Source organism: Lethenteron reissneri, chromosome 46, assembly GCF_015708825.2.
Source record: "Lethenteron reissneri isolate LAM-NWPU_2019-01 chromosome 46, ASM1570882v1, whole genome shotgun sequence".
Taxonomy (NCBI): Eukaryota; Metazoa; Chordata; class Hyperoartia; order Petromyzontiformes; family Petromyzontidae; genus Lethenteron; species Lethenteron reissneri.
Window position 1 is genome coordinate 9,301,044 of NC_083824.1, and position 18,333 is coordinate 9,319,376.

General features: G+C 46.1%; 1 protein-coding gene across 1 annotated transcript in view; it reads left to right on the forward strand.

The window, feature by feature from the left end:
• The window catches only part of LOC133354257 (phosphatidylinositol 4-kinase beta-like), a 52,020-nt gene extending 34,405 nt beyond the window's left edge, over positions 1-17,615 (forward strand). The window contains 6 exon segments of the mRNA XM_061570958.1: positions 160-283; positions 1,870-1,983; positions 4,677-4,828; positions 7,579-7,711; positions 10,670-10,790; positions 11,529-17,615. Of these exon segments, the coding sequence (XP_061426942.1) occupies positions 160-283; positions 1,870-1,983; positions 4,677-4,828; positions 7,579-7,711; positions 10,670-10,790; positions 11,529-11,710 (826 nt within the window). The 3' untranslated portion in view covers positions 11,711-17,615.
• Positions 17,616-18,333: the final 718 nt, after the last annotated feature.

Here is an 18,333-nt window from a genome sequence, read left to right on the forward strand (position 1 = left end):
TTTGCGTTCTGGAGTGAAGTGTTTTTTTTAGTTTGTTATCTCCACGAGCACTGGGGGGAGAGCGCATAAGTGGGTGCTTCGCGAGAGTAGGGGGCCCGCTGGATCCTGCTCCGCCGTGAGGCCGCTTCATCGATCGTTTTTTGTTGCCTGCGTGTGCAGCCGCATCCGGGAGGTGTCCCCTTACGGCCACTTCCCGAACTGGCGCCTCCTCTCGGTGATCGTGAAGTGTGGCGACGACCTGAGGCAGGAGCTGCTGGCCTACCAGGTCCTCAAGCAGCTGCAGGTCAGTGCGAGAGGGCCTCTTAGCGGGCCTCTCGCGACTGTCAACAGCGGTGTAATCGTCGTGCCTCTGCAAATGGCAATGTAAAGTTCATTGTACAAAATAAACCAATTTGTTGTTGCTATTTGGGCACCCCGGTGGCGGGATGTTAACTACCTCGCCTGGTATACAGGAGTTCTTTGGTTTGATCCCGACTCCTGACGCCTGTATATTTTGAGTTTGCTCGTCTCTCTCCCCGTGGTCGCTTGGATTTTGTCAGGGTCCTCTGGTTTTTCCCTCCACATTTTTAGACATCCATTTAGGGTATTTGGCTGCTATAAATGTGCACGTGATAAGCCACTTCGTTGAGCTATCATTTGTGGCCAGGTCGCTTCTGAAAAAGAGCTACATAGCTCGGTGGGCCTTACATGGTTAAATACAAAAATAGTTTTATAGTCTTAATAGTTTTAGATATTTAATTAATTACGGATTCATTACTGGTCAGGTACTGCAGTGCTACAGTGAGCGGTTCGCAATAGGAATTATGTGAGTACACATCTTGGCTGGGAGTTTCAGTTTTCAGCTTCATTTATTAGGTATAACCCTGTGAGCCATGCGGCTCTTGACTCGGGTGCAACCGCAACAAAACAAATACATGAACAAGAAACATCTTAAAGTGACTACACGCAACAGAAAAATCCTGGAAAAAACAGCAAAGTCTTCCAGAAAAAACACCGCATTTCAACGCTGTGTGGAAAAATCCCAGTGGGATGCAAGTCAAACAATAACAACCATAAGACAATGTAGATTAAAGTTATCAGGCCAACTCTGTACTACAACAAACAAACATGGCCAGACCAAACCGTCCTCAAATCACCAAAATAAAGCCACAAAAACAATGTAACGGTGAGTTGACTCCATTCCATGACTCCGGATGGATGATGGCCAGCTTGGTGCAGTATGGTCAAACTGCCCTCACGAGGATCTTGAGAGATGGCAGTGACTTGGCGACAAATGGCTCTAAATGGACACGTACAATGTAATTTTTTTTACTATTTTGGCAATGCTAAATTATTAACAGTTGAAAATATTAAAATAGAAAAAATGCATGACTTAAGCTAAACTATTTTTTATTTTACCAGGCAAGGCCCACTGAGCTATCCAGTTCTTTTTGAGAAGTGACCTAGCCTCAAATGATAGCTCAACGAAGTGGCTAATCATGTGGAAATTTATAGCAGCCAAATACTCTAAACGCTTGTTGATTCTAAATGTGGAGGGAAAAACCGGAGGCCCCTGAGAAAAATCCGCGCGACCATAAGGAGAAAAACACACAAACTCCGAATATACAGTGGTATCCAGGTCGGTATCGAACCCACGACCTCCTGTATATCGGGCAAGGCAGTTAACATCTCGCAATATAAACTGGGGCGGTCTGCCAGATTCGACCCGTGAACATTTGAAACAAGTGGCGAATGCTCTACCTTCCCTTGGGCCACGTCGCTGCGTCATTGCCCACCCGATCCCTGAGCAGATGATGTAGATTCTGCGAGATTTGTCCGGTGTCGCTGGATGAGTAGAATCTTCTCACCCGTCGATGTGTTGTCGCTCAGATGATTTGGGAGCAGGAGCGCGTACCTCTCTGGCTCAAGCCCTACAAGATCCTGGTGACCTCGGCAGACAGTGGGATGATAGAGCCCATCGTGAACGCCGTCTCCATCCACCAGGTACCCAGGCCTGGCCACTTGCACAGAAAATAAAATGGTTTGATTTTTTTATCATGCTTTGTTTACTTAGGAAAGTGTTCCTCTTCTTGTTTCTTTCGGTAAAGTCACGTAGAAGGGAAGTAATAAAATAATAAAAATAAAACATAATAAAACAATTCTCACGACGTTTCGGCTACAACGCAAGCAACCGTCCTCAGGTGAAGAAAGAGACACTACCAAACTAGGAGCTTATATATAAGCTGCATTGGGGGTTGAAGAGCGCCTTAACAAAAAGAATGTGCATGTGAAGAGGGATTTAGCATATTCATGGAAAATGCGTAGGCGTTGGGCGGGGGGGTGTCAAAGTCATATTATGCCCATGCATTATGCAGGATCAGCAGCAACCAAGGGGGGTGCAGGGATTAGCAGTAACAAAGGAAAGGAATGTTAATGATATGTAGCTGCAGTTACTCAACAACCACGTAGAAAACTAAAGTATAAACTACATAAAAAACTAAAGTATAAACTGCATCGCACCATCAGTATACTTACTATACTCTATAATAAGCTGAGTTACTAACAGCAAGTAATACATTACAATTTTACCTCGTAAAAATTCTATAATATGCTTCCATCTAAACCTTATTCTCTTACATCACACGAGCATATACCGTACTATATACTGCCATAGATAAACCCAACATTAAATTATATACTGTATTGCTGTAAACCAACCTATATCTTATACATTTAATATCACACTATGTATTATTCTACACACCCTAATGTGTATCGAAATGGTTTATTACGTCCTTCCAATGATTGCTGAGCCAGAATCCATCTTCTCGGTTAAAGTTGTCTCTGTGTTTGTATATGTGGATCGCCTCATGAACGAATCTCTCATGATAGCCAGATGGCTTGCAGAGAACCTCTGTCTTGGAGAAGTCAATATCATGTGAGCCCACTGAGTTGTAACAGTGATCTGCCACGGCTGAGGTGTTAGTCCTACCGTGTTTCAGGTCAGCTTTATGTTCACGGATGCGGTCCGAGACATGTCGTTTGGTTTCCCCAATGTAACTGCTACCACAAAGGCAACTTAGTTTGTAGACGCCAGGGTACTGTATGTCTGGAACCACATCTTTTACAGACGGTACCAGATCACGGATTTTATGTACTGTGTTGAATCGGACCTGGATCTTGTGTTTAATCAGGATTTTGGAGATCTTTTTTGTGACCCCAGCAATGTAGGGTAAGGTGATGGTCTTGAAAGGCTCCTCAACAGGATCCTTCTTGATGGTTGGAGTGATGGCTTTGCGGATTGTATAGTCGGAGTAACCATTTGCCTTAAGAGCTTGGCGTACGTGTTTGAGTTCACTGGAAATGTGTTCATGGTCGGAGATGCATTGGGCTCTATGATATAGAGTCTTGATGAGGGAATTCTTCTGAGATGGATGGTGGTGGGAATCCGGTTTTAGATAAGCATCCGTGTGGGTGGCTTTCCTGTAGACAGAGTGGCTCATTGAACCATCAGGTCTCCTTTTGATTAGGACATCCAAAAAGGGTAGCTTGCCATCATTTTCGACTTCCATGGTGAATCTGATGGCTGGGTGTATGGAATTGATGTGGTCGAGAAATTGGTCTAGAGCAGGCCGGCCATGTGGCCAGATGACAAAAGTGTCGTCTACGTACCTCTTCCATAAGGTCGGGCGTAGAGTGGCAGTCTGGATGGCGTCCGTCTCAAATTTCTCCATGAAGATGTTGGTTGCTGCTGATCCTGCATAATGCATGGGCATAATATGACTTTGACACCCCCCCGCCCAACGCCTACGCATTTTCCATGAATATGCTAAATCCCTCTTCACATGCACATTCTTTTTGTTAAGGCGCTCTTCAACCCCCAATGCAGCTTATATATAAGCTCCTAGTTTGGTAGTGTCTCTTTCTTCACCTGAGGACGGTTGCTTGCGTTGTAGCCGAAACGTCGTGAGAATTGTTTTATTATGTTTTATTTTTATTATTTTATTACTTCCCTTCTACGTGACTTTACCGAAAGAAACAAGAAGATGAATCCCTGCAGTCACGAAAGCTTTAAATCGAAATTTAGGAAAGTGTTGTTGACCATCCGGGTCTTTCAATTTCATCCCACTTCAAGCCATATTCCCATTTGTGGAATTAACCAATCATCCCAATGCAAGATACTCCTGAAAAATAGTTTTGAGACTCAGTGAGGCTTACCTGGGAAATTAAATGGCATAATTATTCTTAATATTATTGTCATGAAAAACATAATTTTGCCCCTGCAGTATGTATGTGGAATATGTTTAGCATTTGGGGAGGCCTTCATCCAGCAGTGGATTGATCATGGCTGATGATGATCGAAACGTTTAAGTAAAAAAATGTAAATCCTATCCCGTACGAGCGCGTGTTTCTGTTGTTCAACGTACCACGTGGTGACCGATGACGGGCCCTGCCGCTGGTGCCTTGCGATGGCTGCCGCTGATCAATCGCTTTCAAACCCGCCGTGCGCAGTTCGAACGTTCCCATATGCCAGTTGGTCCGGTCGTTGCTAAAAGCGCTCTGTGTTCGACTATCAATTCCATGACTTTTGGATTCGATATTCAATTTCCGAAAACCATGATCATTACATCCTTATCGCTCGACGACCCCAAGCGTGAACGTGTAAAACTCGAGTTCGAGCGTCGTGTGTGGCCCAGGTGAAGAAACAGTCTCAGCTGTCGCTGCTGGAGTACTTCCTGCAAGAGCATGGCAGCCGCACCACGGAGGGATTCCTGACGGCACAGCGCAACTTCGTGCAGAGCTGCGCCGCCTACTGCCTTGTGTGCTACCTCCTGCAGGTCAAGGACAGGTCAGCAGCTGCAGCATTTCCCACCCAGAGCCCTCCTCGTTCATCCTAGAGCTGAAAAATCCAAAGTTGGTCAAGTTGATTGATAGAAAATTATAACCGACTGCTTTTTGTGGTCGATTATTTAGTCGCCTTTAACAATTGTGGCCGGCACCACATCCTGTCTCTCAAAGGTGTAAATACCTCTATAAGCCACGCCCAGCGTGGCACAGCTTGGCGATGTCCATGACGTCACCAAGTCCTGCCCATCACTTCCCGCCCAGCGGCACACGTGGGAGCAGACGCGAGAGATTTTAGCAACAATTTTCGTGTTATTCGCGGAGTCGAGAATCGATTACAATCGATGAATTAACACGTTTCAGGGTAGTGGCACAGTGGTAACACTGATGAGGCACAGCAAAAGCGCCTGGGTTTGATTACCGAATTGGGTGCCTTTCAGTGTGGAGTTTGAATGTTCTCCTGTGGTTCTGCATGGGTCTGGTCAGACAACCCAATGCTGAAAAAATACCTGCAAATTACTCAATTGGGATTACACATAGCAACATTGCCCCCCTACTGTGAAAACTTATCAGGACCCACCTGTAAAAAGTAGTCTTGAGGCTCAGCGAAGCTCAGTGGGGAAACAAGTGAAATGGTACAAGAATAGCTTTCTAAACACTTCAGGCTACTCGGAGCTTCCCTGCCTAAATATCCCAACCACAAGGGGGCACAATTTCCTGTCTCAATCCATTTGACCGAGCTAATCCAAGAAATATTCAACAAATTCGTCACAAACACACGATTTACGTGCTATGAAGAATGGCCATTGCATGAAAAGTTACCTCTGATTTCTTATTTTAATACATTTTCAAGGCTACACAGTGTTATTGACGAATTTGTTGAGTTTCTATTTGTTGTGGGTGTGCACCACTGCCAACGCAGCAGCAGCACAACATTATTTGCTAAACCACTGGCCAGGGAAGAATTCAGTACGTATGTTGACTTTCTTTCGCACCGTTTGTAGCCATCTGTGCTAATCGGAGGTGCGGGGCAAGGACAACAAACTAAACACAAAAGCAGTTTTAAAGAAATTAGTTTTCAATCGAGATTTTAAAGTGCACAGCTCCAGTGGCTTCCTAATATCGGAAGGAAGAGCGTTCCAGACGGCCGCAGAAGCGCATCTGAAAGCGCGCGATGCAGTGACCGTCTTTATTCGATGGTTAACCAAAAGCTGAATTTACAGCAGTTACGTATGTTGGCAAAACATTAGTGGAACCAATTTGTCAGCATGGCCAGTAAAAATTATTCACGTGCCAAGTCATTCACCCGCATTAACAAGTTATGGCAGTTCACTTTTATTGGCAATTTAAAGTAACCGGTAGCACTAAAGTTTTACCACAAGTGACATACCTGCCCTGGTGTATGAACTATGCTTCTACCAGGCTCTGTCTTGTCGCAGATGTCTTATATGTTCAGTGATATCATAAACAAAAGGCAGAATAACGAAGCTATTGGTGTTGTTGGTGGCCAACAAACACATATGAGAAACAAACTTAGCATCATCTTTAAAAGTGTTAATGCCCAAGGTTACAACATTTCCTGTGCCAAATGTGGTGAGTAATATCCACGATGAGTTTATAATGTTTATTTTTATTCTCATATTGACGTGTCTTTGTTACTTCATCGCTGGATGAAGGCCTCTTCGCACCGTGTTGGCCGTTGTGAGTTGTTTGGCCATGCTTCACCATGTGGGTCCGTAGGCAATGGGGAGTGGTTTATATAAATAATAAATGATCACGCACGGCCTGGTGGCCCGGCGGTAGAGCGAGCGGCTCCCAATCGCAAGGCCATGAGTTCAACTCTCGGTTGCGGGTTGGCTCAACCCATCATCACTTGGGGGTCGATAAAATTAGAACCTTTGTGGTTCAGTCAGCCGCAGTTGTCTTATTGATAGACCTGCCCCCAGCCGTAGGAACATGGAATCTCCACCACTGGCTCAGGGCTGTAACCAGGATATAAGCACTGCCTCAATACTCACTTTAGTAGGAAAGTACTGTCACCAATTATCTATATATATTATATACATAACATAAATCGGTAAGTTGTATGTATATGTTACTTAATGTGTATACGGCTTCTTAGACCACAGCACCTAGTGCTCGTATAAGCAGGCCGAGTGTAAAATGTATTCTTTCAGAATGTGCTTCCCAGGAGCTTGTGTTCTCATTTTAAATAACGTGCGCATTCATGCCAACGTTGAAACCATTGTTCTTCATTACAAGGCCCACGGGGCCACTGGCAGCCCCTGGTGGCCTTTAGTGCGGCCCCTGACGTACGGCCCCCAACGAAATACAAATGGCCGTATTGGCGGTACACTTTGCAGCATAACACATCAGTCCTCATAAAATAGTTTTTTTAAAATCTCAATTATAACTGACATTCGTTTTCCGACCACTTCGACATCACGAGAACTGATGTTGATGCACCCCACTAGATTTTCTGACCGGGGTTGCGAATTGTGGGATAATAAATCAGTATTGCGAAAAATGCTCCCTTTTTTTTTACTTTATACACCGCGCACCGTTGTACCGCCAATACGTTCAAATGTGAAAACACCCCTCGCAGGCGCTGTGGCAGCCCTCACACTGATGCCTTATCGGCGAAAGTGGCCCCCCTCTGAAAAATTAGTGAAGAACACTGATTTACACACATCTTGTGCCCTCGTACTCATGTTGTCGTTTGTTTTAATCAAACGGTGTTCGCCGCCTCCTCAGACACAACGGCAACATCCTGTTGGACCTGGAAGGCCACATCATCCACATCGACTTCGGCTTCATCCTGTCCAACTCGCCGCGCAACCTGGGCTTTGAGGTGTCGGCGTTTAAGCTCACCCAGGAGTTTGTTGACGTAAGGAGGCTAAGCACAAACGCAAGGCGCGTCGTCATTGTCGACACTCGTCGGGGAAAATTGTTGTTAGCGAGCACCTATTAAAGCCTGCAATGACGCACGAGCGAGTGGCTTGGCCGGTATCACGCCCGGCCACCTCTTTTTTTTTTAAATCCTTTATATTAAGTTCGCGTGCTTGCTTGCTTGCTTGCTTAGGACCGTGCAAATCTTTCGGTCGTTTTTTAACCCACTTCCCGTGATCCAATCGAGCTGACATTTTCCACACAGACTCGTTGTGCCAGACAATTATTGTTCGTGAAAAAAAAATCCCAAAATGTTACACTTTTTAGGCAAAAAAAATGTATTTTACATATATTCAAATAGAACGCATTCATGGCTTTGGCTGAACGTCAGAGTGTAAGAGCCCAGAGCGTAACCCCTCCACAGGCCGTGGCGGAGTAGCGCAGTTGGTAGCGCCCTCGCTTCCCATGCCAAAGGTCGCGGGATCGATCCCCGCGTCCTCCACAGGCGAATATATTTTTAAATCCTTTATATTAAGTTCGCTGCCACGCATATAAAGGATTTATAGTGAAAAACTTTGTTTTTACGGGTTATACTTATTCCCCCAGTGCTGATGTTTAAGGCAGAGTCGTCCTACGGGAGGACCAGGATCGGTTTCAGATTTCACTCATTACTAATGCAAGCTGTGGCCCAGAATAATCCAGGCTGCAGGGTTCGAAGCACAGTGCGCGAACCACTGTGCCACCACTTTCACCACACACAGATACGGACATTCACAAAGACAAACACACAAACAGGCGCACATGCACACACACAGACACACACGGACACACACACGCATACATGTCCAGCCACACGGATGTGTGTTTAGCCCTGGGATTAGGCATTCCTCAGTGCACTGCTTTGCCGAGTTCCAAGTGTTATCATTACTTAAGGTGGTGATGCTATGAAGTGTTTGCTTTTGCTTAAAGCAATTTTGCTGTTGTGTTTGTTTGCATTACTTTTGAAAAGGAGGCATAGCTGAGCCATGCCAATTCCTGCTTGCCAAAGGCAGAAGCAGCAGGCGGAGTGGCTGCAGCGGGTGTCGTGTGCACATGGCCGTACGTGTTTAGACCGAACCGAGGGAGTTCACAGAGCTCGCTTGCGCGTACACAGCCAGCTGTAACGTAACAGAACTGCCCACGGAAACGGATCATCACAGAGCTTCCTCTGAGATCCCTTCAAGAGACATTTAAATTATACACGGCAGGGGGCGGCACTCTCCCACCCACTCTGCATATGAGAGTAATGAGTAATGCGTGGCGGTCGAACCGCGTTTTTAATTCTCAGAGATGGGATTTGGCCAAATGAAGTGCAGAACCAAATTAAATGTGATGCTTGTTTTGTGCAGTCATGGCTGCATGAGCTCAGAGCTCTGATCTCTGAGCCAGCCAGCCATCTCGGCATCACGTTTCCTCGCGCGCTATTGGATTTCATTATTCCACGGAGGCTGTATAAGTTACAGCCCTTGGGCCAAATACAGCTCACAGACTCCTTTAATCCAGCCCGCGGCATCACTCAAACCTATCTTTTCTGCCTTAACTTTGCTTTGCATTGCATTGTTTACACTTGGATGCTGTTATTGGCGCCTATGTTTGCCTTTTCATATGTCTTGTATCATATTTGTAATTCCTGCCTTTTGCCTTGTTTGTACTCGAGAAATTGTTTGCTCTGATAATAATGTATTTATGTTGACTCAGGTCTCCCTTAAACGAGAAACATCTGGTCTTGTTGTGCTTCAATATGGTTGTATATAGCGACAATATACCGGGCGTGTGTAATCATTTAACCTGGCCGAGCCATTGCCAATTTCAGAACGAAATAACAAAGTTCAGGTTGTTTTTTTGCAGTGGGTTTTCCGCGCTGAGTAATGTTTCTTGGTCATATCTTTGACAGGTACAACAATGAGTTCACAGAAGGTGCCATTCCAGGGTTGTTATTGTATGAATTTACTAATATGCATTGTCATTGCTGTACAATGGAGATCACATATCACTCGGGTGGAGGGGGTACAAAAAAATTGGGTGCAGTTCATGTCAGCCAGCCAGCCAGCCCAATCATTCAGTCATCGCGAAATTTTTAGATGCGCTTCTGCGGCCCGTCTTGAACGCTCTTCCTACCGATATTAGGAAGCCACTGAAGCTATAGACTTTGAAATCTGGATTGAAAACGAATTTCTTTACAACTCCTTTTGTGTGTATTTTGTTGTCCTTCCCCCTGCACCTCCGATTAGTGCAGTTGGCTACATATGGTGCCAAAATAAGTTCAACATGAATTATTTTATTTCACCCAAGCGAGAGCTCTACCAATACGATCACAAGTTGGCTTAACAGAGTGGTGACTAAATGGGACCGCATATCAAAACGCTGCACAGAAAGCGTGTGTCTATTTATTTTGGATTACTATTGCAACGCTTTTTTTACCTGGGAAAGCCTCACTGAAATTCAAGACCTTTCCAGGAGGGTCCTTTTCAGTAGTGGGTGACAATTACTGTGTGCTTCCCACGAGAGTAAGTGTTCGCCTTTTTGGCGGTGTTCTCTGCTCTGACACTGGTGAGACAGGTACATAAAGAAGGCTGTCTGTGGTGTAGGCTAATCTGTTTCAAAGACTGCATATATTATCAGAGCATGTTTGTTTGCATGTTTTGCCACAAGCACGAGTCGTTAATTCAGACTTGATGCCTTGCTAAAGGTAGCCATTTGGCGCTTGAACATCTTAACACCTGTTTTATTCCCATAAATGGTCAAACCTATTCTTATTTTTCGTCATTTTTGATGCTGGCCAAAATGTCCCGTAGATAGAGTAATTGTAGAGGCCACAAGTCTCAAGTCTCTCTTGCACGGGAAGCCCGGTGATGACGTCGGTTGGCTCCTACCCCACCCATTGCCATCTGACACCTTCGCTCCGTGTGCCTTGCAGGTGATGGGGGGGCAAGACAGCGACATGTTCATCTACTTCAAGCTGTTGATGCTGCAAGGGCTGATAGGGGCCCGCAAGCACATGGAGAGGGTGGTTCAGATTGTGGAGATCATGCAACAAGGTGAGATTGGCACCCTCAGGAGGCATCGCACCACAGGCTGCCATGTGTTTTCGACCTCTCAGTTCACCTGCCGTGGTGTAGAGTGCCTACGATTGTTTTATACAGCCACGGGCGCATGTGTACGTGTACAACCCTTTTGTCAATCCGCCGCTCTAAGGGACCTGTGCGGGACGTTGTGGCACTTTGCTTTTACATTTTATTTTTTATTTTACCAGGTAAGGCCCACTGAGCAGCTCGTTAGCTCTTTTTCAAATGCGACCTGGCCACAAATGATAGCTCAATGAAGTGGTTCGCCATTTGGAAATGTAGAGCAGCCAAGTACTCAAAATGCATGTTGGGATCGAACCCACGACCTCCTGCATACCAGGCGAGGTAGTCAACATCTCGCCACCATGACCCATACTTCACCATGTTGGGCAGTACAGGTTGGTGAAGGTGTGCTTTTGTAGACGTCAGAGCATATGGTACAGAGCAAGGCGGCATTCTGCCGCGTTGCAGTTTGCCCAGCTGCTTTATGAGGAGCAGTCGCTCATCCAAGCGCTATCCGGGCTCACCCCTGCTTATTTTTAAGCTCTAACGAGAAGAAGCGGGCGCAATTCCTGCTGATTTGGTAATAGTCCGTCCCCGTAGGTTACCGCATTAAAAGCGGTGAATTGCTTCTCAACTTAACGGCGCTCGTGTCCACGCTTCCTATCGACATGGACGACAGAAACCAGCGCTGCCGTTTCTCCCCTGCAGGCTCCCAGCTGCCGTGCTTCCACGGCGCCAGCACCATCCGGCAGCTCAAGGAGCGCTTCCACATGACCCTCACGGAGGAGCAGCTTCAGGCGACCATCGACCAGATGGTGGAGGGCAGCATGCGCTCGCTCACCACGCGCCTCTATGACGGCTTCCAGTACTTCACCAACGGTATCATGTGAAGCTCGTGCTCCGGAAGGGCCGTGCTCCTACGATCCCTGCCGCGCCGTCGTCAACGACAGCCGCAACGCCATCGCTACCTGCCACTCTTGCCACTACCGCTCGGGTTCGAGCGTGCACACCGCCTGCCGGAGGAGCGTCGGTGTACCCCCCCCCCCCAGACCATCGCGCCATTGTTGGAAATTCCAGAGGCTCGGGGAAGCGAGACTTGGGGGGGTGGGAGGGGTCTATGGCATGCGGTGGGATGGAGGGGGGGTGGGAACATGTAAACACGCAAGCACCGCACTCCACAAATGGTTTCAAGAAGAGATCGAACTTTCCATTCATGTAAATGAACTGACTCTATTCTGAAATTGTGTGAGGCCCCGTGGCCCAGACGGCAAGGGCTGCATTGAACTCGCTACCTTTTGTTAACTTGGTCAATTTTGGTCGTAGTGCTTTCCCCACAAAAATAGCAACAGTTATTCTGGTACAGAGAAAAGTCTGAGGGGTGGGGGGGGACCGTTTAACCCGTCTCGTTTTAGCAGTTCACGCCTCAGGAGCCACAGCTCCGATCTCATCGGGCCCGGTAAAAAAATGACATTTTCATCGTTCGTATCCGAAGACCAAACTCAGCAAAACGCTTGGCTGATGAAGCGCAAAGCAATTGCGGCTCCACTTTTTTACGCACGCAGCGTGCACGGAGAGACCTCGCGGACGGAACGAGGGTGTGTGTGACCAAGTTGAGGTTCGGGCCCAGAACCGACTTGCGTTCCCCGTGCAGTGTCAAGTCGATCGCACCTTCGCCAGCCCGCACTGACCAGCAGTGGCGAAGTGTGATCAATTAGCGGTTTGAGTGTTTCTGATGACGTCTTAATGCACCCCCCACCTCGTTACCGAGCCTTTTATACGATTTCTTGGACCATGCAATAACATTTTCTGCCTGCTTTTCGGAGATAAAATAATCGTGCAACGTAGAGGAGAAACGACCACTTTCTTTTCTGTAGCCGGAGGGGATGGTGGCGGGGGTTGGGGGGTGGGGCGCTACTCCCGTTTTGGGCCACAGATTGCCTTTATATAAACTTCGCTTTTTCTACACGATTTACTACCCCCCCCCCCCAAAAAAAAAAACCCCTTAAAAATAGGTGTAACTGTTTGCTTGTTAAAATGGCACAATGTTTTTTTAAGGGAACGAAAACGTTGATAGAATGTACGGTTACACAAACAAATATTTGGTGAGCGATTGGCGGTTGGCACTCTGGGTTTTCGTCATAAGAGATTAGCCCCTCTTATTTGCTGAAATGTTTAAACAAATTTTTGCTGTGACAGATTCAAATGGAGATGGTGACCAAGTAAATATTGTTTTTAAAAGCGAAGATATTTAACTTATCAACTTGTATTTTTAGTCTGGGTGGGGGAGGGGGGGTAGGCCTGTGAGGTAACGTGGATGGGGAGAGGATGTTTGTGTAAAAAAAAATGTTCATGTAAATTACATGTTTTTTGTTGTTCATTTTTTGCGTGTACAATTCAGAGCAGAAAACATTTTGCAAGATACCGACAAACCCTGAAAATGTGTGGAGTTGTCTTGCACAGGGGTCTGCGTGCTTTCTCATCGTGTTGCCTTACATGCTAATATATTCCTAGGCAAGCCCGCCCGTGATGCCAGCATGAATTCTAACCGCATGACAGTCAATGCGGCAGGGGATGGAGCCTGCCTTTAATGCGATGCGCGCGCCCATTGTTGACGCGCTGTTTTTTCGTTTCGTGTCAAAGCTGTGTGATCTACAGAAGACGATTTCCAATCAGTCGTGGCCACGTTTTGATCAGCGAAGCCCAGTGCCAAACGGCATCTGGCAGATCAGAGGCTCCTCTTAACGTGGGGTTGGGGTTTCATGTCGATGGTTCGCTTCTCAGACAGTTGCTCGTTTGTGCATCCCGCCTGCATGAGTGACGCCGATTGCCGCATGGGCTGGCTCGGGCTTAGAACACCCCCTAACCCCCCCCACCGTCCCCCTCCCCGAACACGTATAGAGCCTTTCTCAGCGCCTTGCCTACTCCTGTGCTGGTTCACACCTTCTGCCTGTTTGACTGCAAGCACGCGCACGCACACACACACACACACAGGTGGCATCGGTACATCTGTAGGCAGTCTCTCTACACGCAAGAGCAGAGAGCAGTTCCTGCAAAGGTTGATTAAATTTGCATTGTCAGTGGAAGTTGTATTCATGCAGCCGCGCCGCTCGTGAACTGGGAGTTGTCAAAACAGTCGCTCGGAGCATCTGCACAATTGTCAAGCAGCAGAACGTTAATCATCCTCTATGCCACTTCTGTAACACAATGCCAATGCAATTAATAAGCGTTGCGCGAGACATTTCACCGAGGGATTTGTTGCCAAGTTGTTTTGCCGAGTATTTTTTTTCTGCAGCATACCGCTCGCTTCATTGGCCAAGTCAAACGAAGGTTCACAGGCACACCATTGCCCTCTAAGTGCATTTTTTTTCAGACTTACTGTAGTAGCGAGCAATTCAAAGGTAAAGGTGCAGCCCTGCAATCATTTGCTCTTGCCAGTGCTGCAGAAAGGGCCCATCTAGAGGGTATATTGGTCTACTCTTCCACACCGGCCCTATGCCTTGCAAGCGGTGGGTTTTACCTACACTTTACCCCACCACACACGACCAGCCGATCGACTAACTGTGGTGTAAGCCACGTATGCTGGTGGGTAGGCAAAGAAGTGATTTGAGAAACTTGCCCCCATCGCTTTGTCTGCAGCATCAAATGTTGTGAATGTAGGCCGCTATATCGTTGGCCGTAACATGAACGCACGATTCAAGTTCCCTGCCACTGAACAAAGCCACGCGTAACGCATCGGCCGCGCGCTTGGTGACTTGTTGACAAGCGAGATGCTGTAAATGGCGGAGCTGTGTGCGCCGTAGTAGGCGTGATTTTTTTTTTAAGTTTGGGTTTTGTGTTTTTTGTAATTGTGACACAACTCGCGTTGCCGCCTCCGTCTGACACGTTGCGACGACTTTGGCGCCGCAGGAACGCGTTTGGTAAAACGACGCCGCTGTGAGAGACTTGAAGGTGGGGGGGTTTATTTCTCTTGGGTTTTTTTGTGTTCATCAATGCAATTGTATTTTAGCGTGAGGACGTTGCTGTTGTTAATGTATAGTGTTAATTAATTTACCATATGTTTCTGACACCTGCGTGCTGTTTGTACATATACAGGAGGGAAGACTTGCGTTCCGCGGTGAAGCTAACGGTCAGGTCGTGAAAGCCTGCTTGCCCGAGCATTGTATGGTGTTACCTGTACAGTAATAAGCTCCCTAAATTTCTGTACGATGCATTTTTACATTCTTCTTTTCGAAACTTTGTTTTAATAGGTCTGACCACTACGCATTTGTTTTTACCGATGTGTATGACTGGGAAATGTGTATTCTGCAAATTCATTGTTGTATGTGTTTAATTCTAAAGCTGCCTTTGAGTACACTAAATACCATTTTTCCATCGGTTTGATTTTTAAATGAGCAGCCTTTGCTTTTTTTTGTTTAATAACTTATTTTTATTTTCAGTTTTGTACAAGGGGCATTCAAGTAAAATGAGCCTAACGTAGCCCATAATGGTCCAGTCGATGTGAAGTCATTCCAGTTTTCTGCTGCTGTATTCTAAGAACAGAGAGAATCTCCAGTAACAGGCAGAGGTTAATCGGCCACACCCAACAATGGATCAAATAAAAATGCTTCCCCCATATTGGACGCAGGCTCCTTAATATCCATTTTACACTATCACATCCTAGCCAAGCTAGAGCAGGACCCCCAGTGGTTATATGGGTGGTTTTCCACTGGCTAATGTCTGTGCCATTTTGGAACGAAACCATGATACACTGGCCTCATAATACATCTGAATTGGACTCGGTGCCAAGCAGGGCCAGGAGTCGGGCTAATGACATTAATTCTAGTTGCATCAGTCCATTAACACTTGAGGACAGCATCACCATGTCATCAACACGTGTCAGTGGCACGGCTCTTCTGCTGTGGAAAAAAGAACCTGGCACCTCCTCTTGAGTCGTTGCGGGGCTGGCTTGGCATGGGCCCAGCGCGGCTCGGTTGTACAGTGGAAAATAGGTAGAGCCTGTCTAAGAAGCCTAGCTTTGGGGGTGGGATGTGATGCTTTGGCAGGAATGGGTAGCCTTGTGGCTTTGGCAACAGCTGGACTGAGAGGCATTGCTATTCATAAAAAATTCACTATGTAACACGATTTTTGTTCCTGGGTAGTAAGTGTTATTTTCTAATTGCTTATGCCTCAAAAGTATAGCAAATGGCTATTCCCACATTTTGCCTTTGTGACCAGGACTTTATGTGAAGGAATGACACAAATGCACACGTGATTTCTCATTAAAAATAGGTAAATTTCTAAATATCACTGTCCTGGTCACAAGTTTATGGGGAATAATAGCCATTTTCTGTACTTTTGAGGTATAAGCAATTAGGAAATAACACTTGCTACCCAGGAACAAAAAAATATTTGCTTTTGTTACGCAGTTATGCTCACCCCGGCTGCATTTGAATGCATGTGATATCAATACATCTGTTCGACACGTTTTGGGCTGCGAAATTACCTATTTGCGTTAAACACACGGCCGCTTAAGCAACGTTGGGTTTTATCTCTGGGTTTTATTTTAATAGCAGCATAGGCAGCTCGTTTTACGTGATGACTGTCAGAAAAGGTACATGTAAATTATTTAGTTTCAATCCGATGCAATAAACAAGTTGCATCGTCGGCATGTAGTGGGCTATCGCATACAAATCATCAACGTTGGACCTTTTTGAAAGGGACTCACTTGAGGCTGGTAAAAGCTCAAATTTGCACTTATATCTTTAAACCATTTCTAACACGTTGTTCAAACATGCAGACACTGACTCGAGCCATGCTCAGCATCAGCTTTAACAATCTTAGAGACTTTCGTACCTTTTAGTCTGGTGCGCGAAAGTCACCAGCATAGCCGTCCCTAGGGTGACAGTGAATCGGGGTGACTGCCCCAGGCCCCGCGCTTTGGGGGGCCCCAGGCTTCGACGTCACGGTGTCAGATGTAATACTTCCGGTTTAGTTTTGAGGGGGGGTCCTCACGGTGTGATTTACCCCAGGACTCACACCCCTTTATGGACGGCCGTGGTCACTCGCGCTGTCAGCTGCCAGGGCAATTTTAGGAAAATCGTTGTGAGCAATCCTCACCGGCAATGGTTGCCCGCACCGTTTTCTGTTGTTTAATTGTAAACAACAGATTTAATTGTAAACAACAACAACAAAAAGGAAATACCCCAATCTGGAGAAATCTGATCGCTCTTTCCCCCGGTGAGCAACTGGATGTGCCGTAGACTCAAAACTTCATCAAACACACTTTTAAACAAACTATGTTTTCAATGGCTAGACAAAACTCGATTACTCGTTGCCATTACTACTGGAAGTTGCCCCAGTCGCGTTTCGTAAATGTGTTGCCGGTGACGATTGATAGCAATTGCACGGTTGACATCGTAGAATCTGAACAAGAGGCCTTAGCCCTGGCCAGAGGCGAATAAGGCAGCGTTGGTTAATGTGGAAGTATATACTTTGGTCAAGCGGTTTGTGGGTTCTCATCCATTCATCCCTCCGATTAGCATGGTTGGCTATGTACACTGCGAAAGGAGTTCAACATACATCCACACATTATGCAGTTACTACAGATGTATAAACCCTTGTTTGACCATTCCCCATTGTCTTGCGACACTGTGCAGCAGTGACTGAAGTGGCCAGCACGGAAGCCGGTGTGGTTTACTAACTCAACCAATCTTGACGTGCTCTTACCGACCTTGGCATCATGGAAAAGCCTACAAATATGAATGTCTGCTCTTCCATCTCTGCATTTGTTGCATACAATAAAGTACTTGTTCTTAAGCACATGTTCTTGCCACGCTATTGTTACACATCCTACAAAATTAAAAAAGGAAGAAAAATCAAGCATACCCATGGATCCTGTAACGCTGTATAACGTGTCCCATCATATATTATTGGAACGGAAGGTGTGCATGATGTGTGATGTAGAAGGATGACGTAATCACCTTTTGTGTCCAAAGGTAATCCTTACAGTGCCTTTTATTAATGAATATTGAGCACCAAGGGTTGCCACGTTTTTCACGGACCAAACCCAGAAATATTTCTTAATGACCTTAGGTCTATCAAAACACTGCAGAATATTGTCACAAAGTTCAACACAATACCACCAAACCTCGGTGCAAATCAGATCCTGCCACCTGAACATAAGCCAATTCCCGGTCTCGGGTGGCAAATCCAGACTGGTTGCAACAGTGTTGGGCAATGCTTTGATCAATTTGGCTGGTTTTCACCTGGGAAAGTCCCTAATATTGACGCATCTTCACACTTAGATTTTGGTACTATTGGATTAACCTTTTAAGCCTTATCGTGCACCCTCGACAGACAGACCAGATAGACATCCGTGGAGACGGACAGAGCTAATGCATTAATGCTGACATACTTGGAATGTGTTTAAATCGAAATTTAATGCTTTGCATTTTTAAGCTTTTGTGACTGCAGGGATTCATCTTCTTGGTTCTTTCGGTAAAGTCACGTAGAATGGAAATAATAAAATAATAAA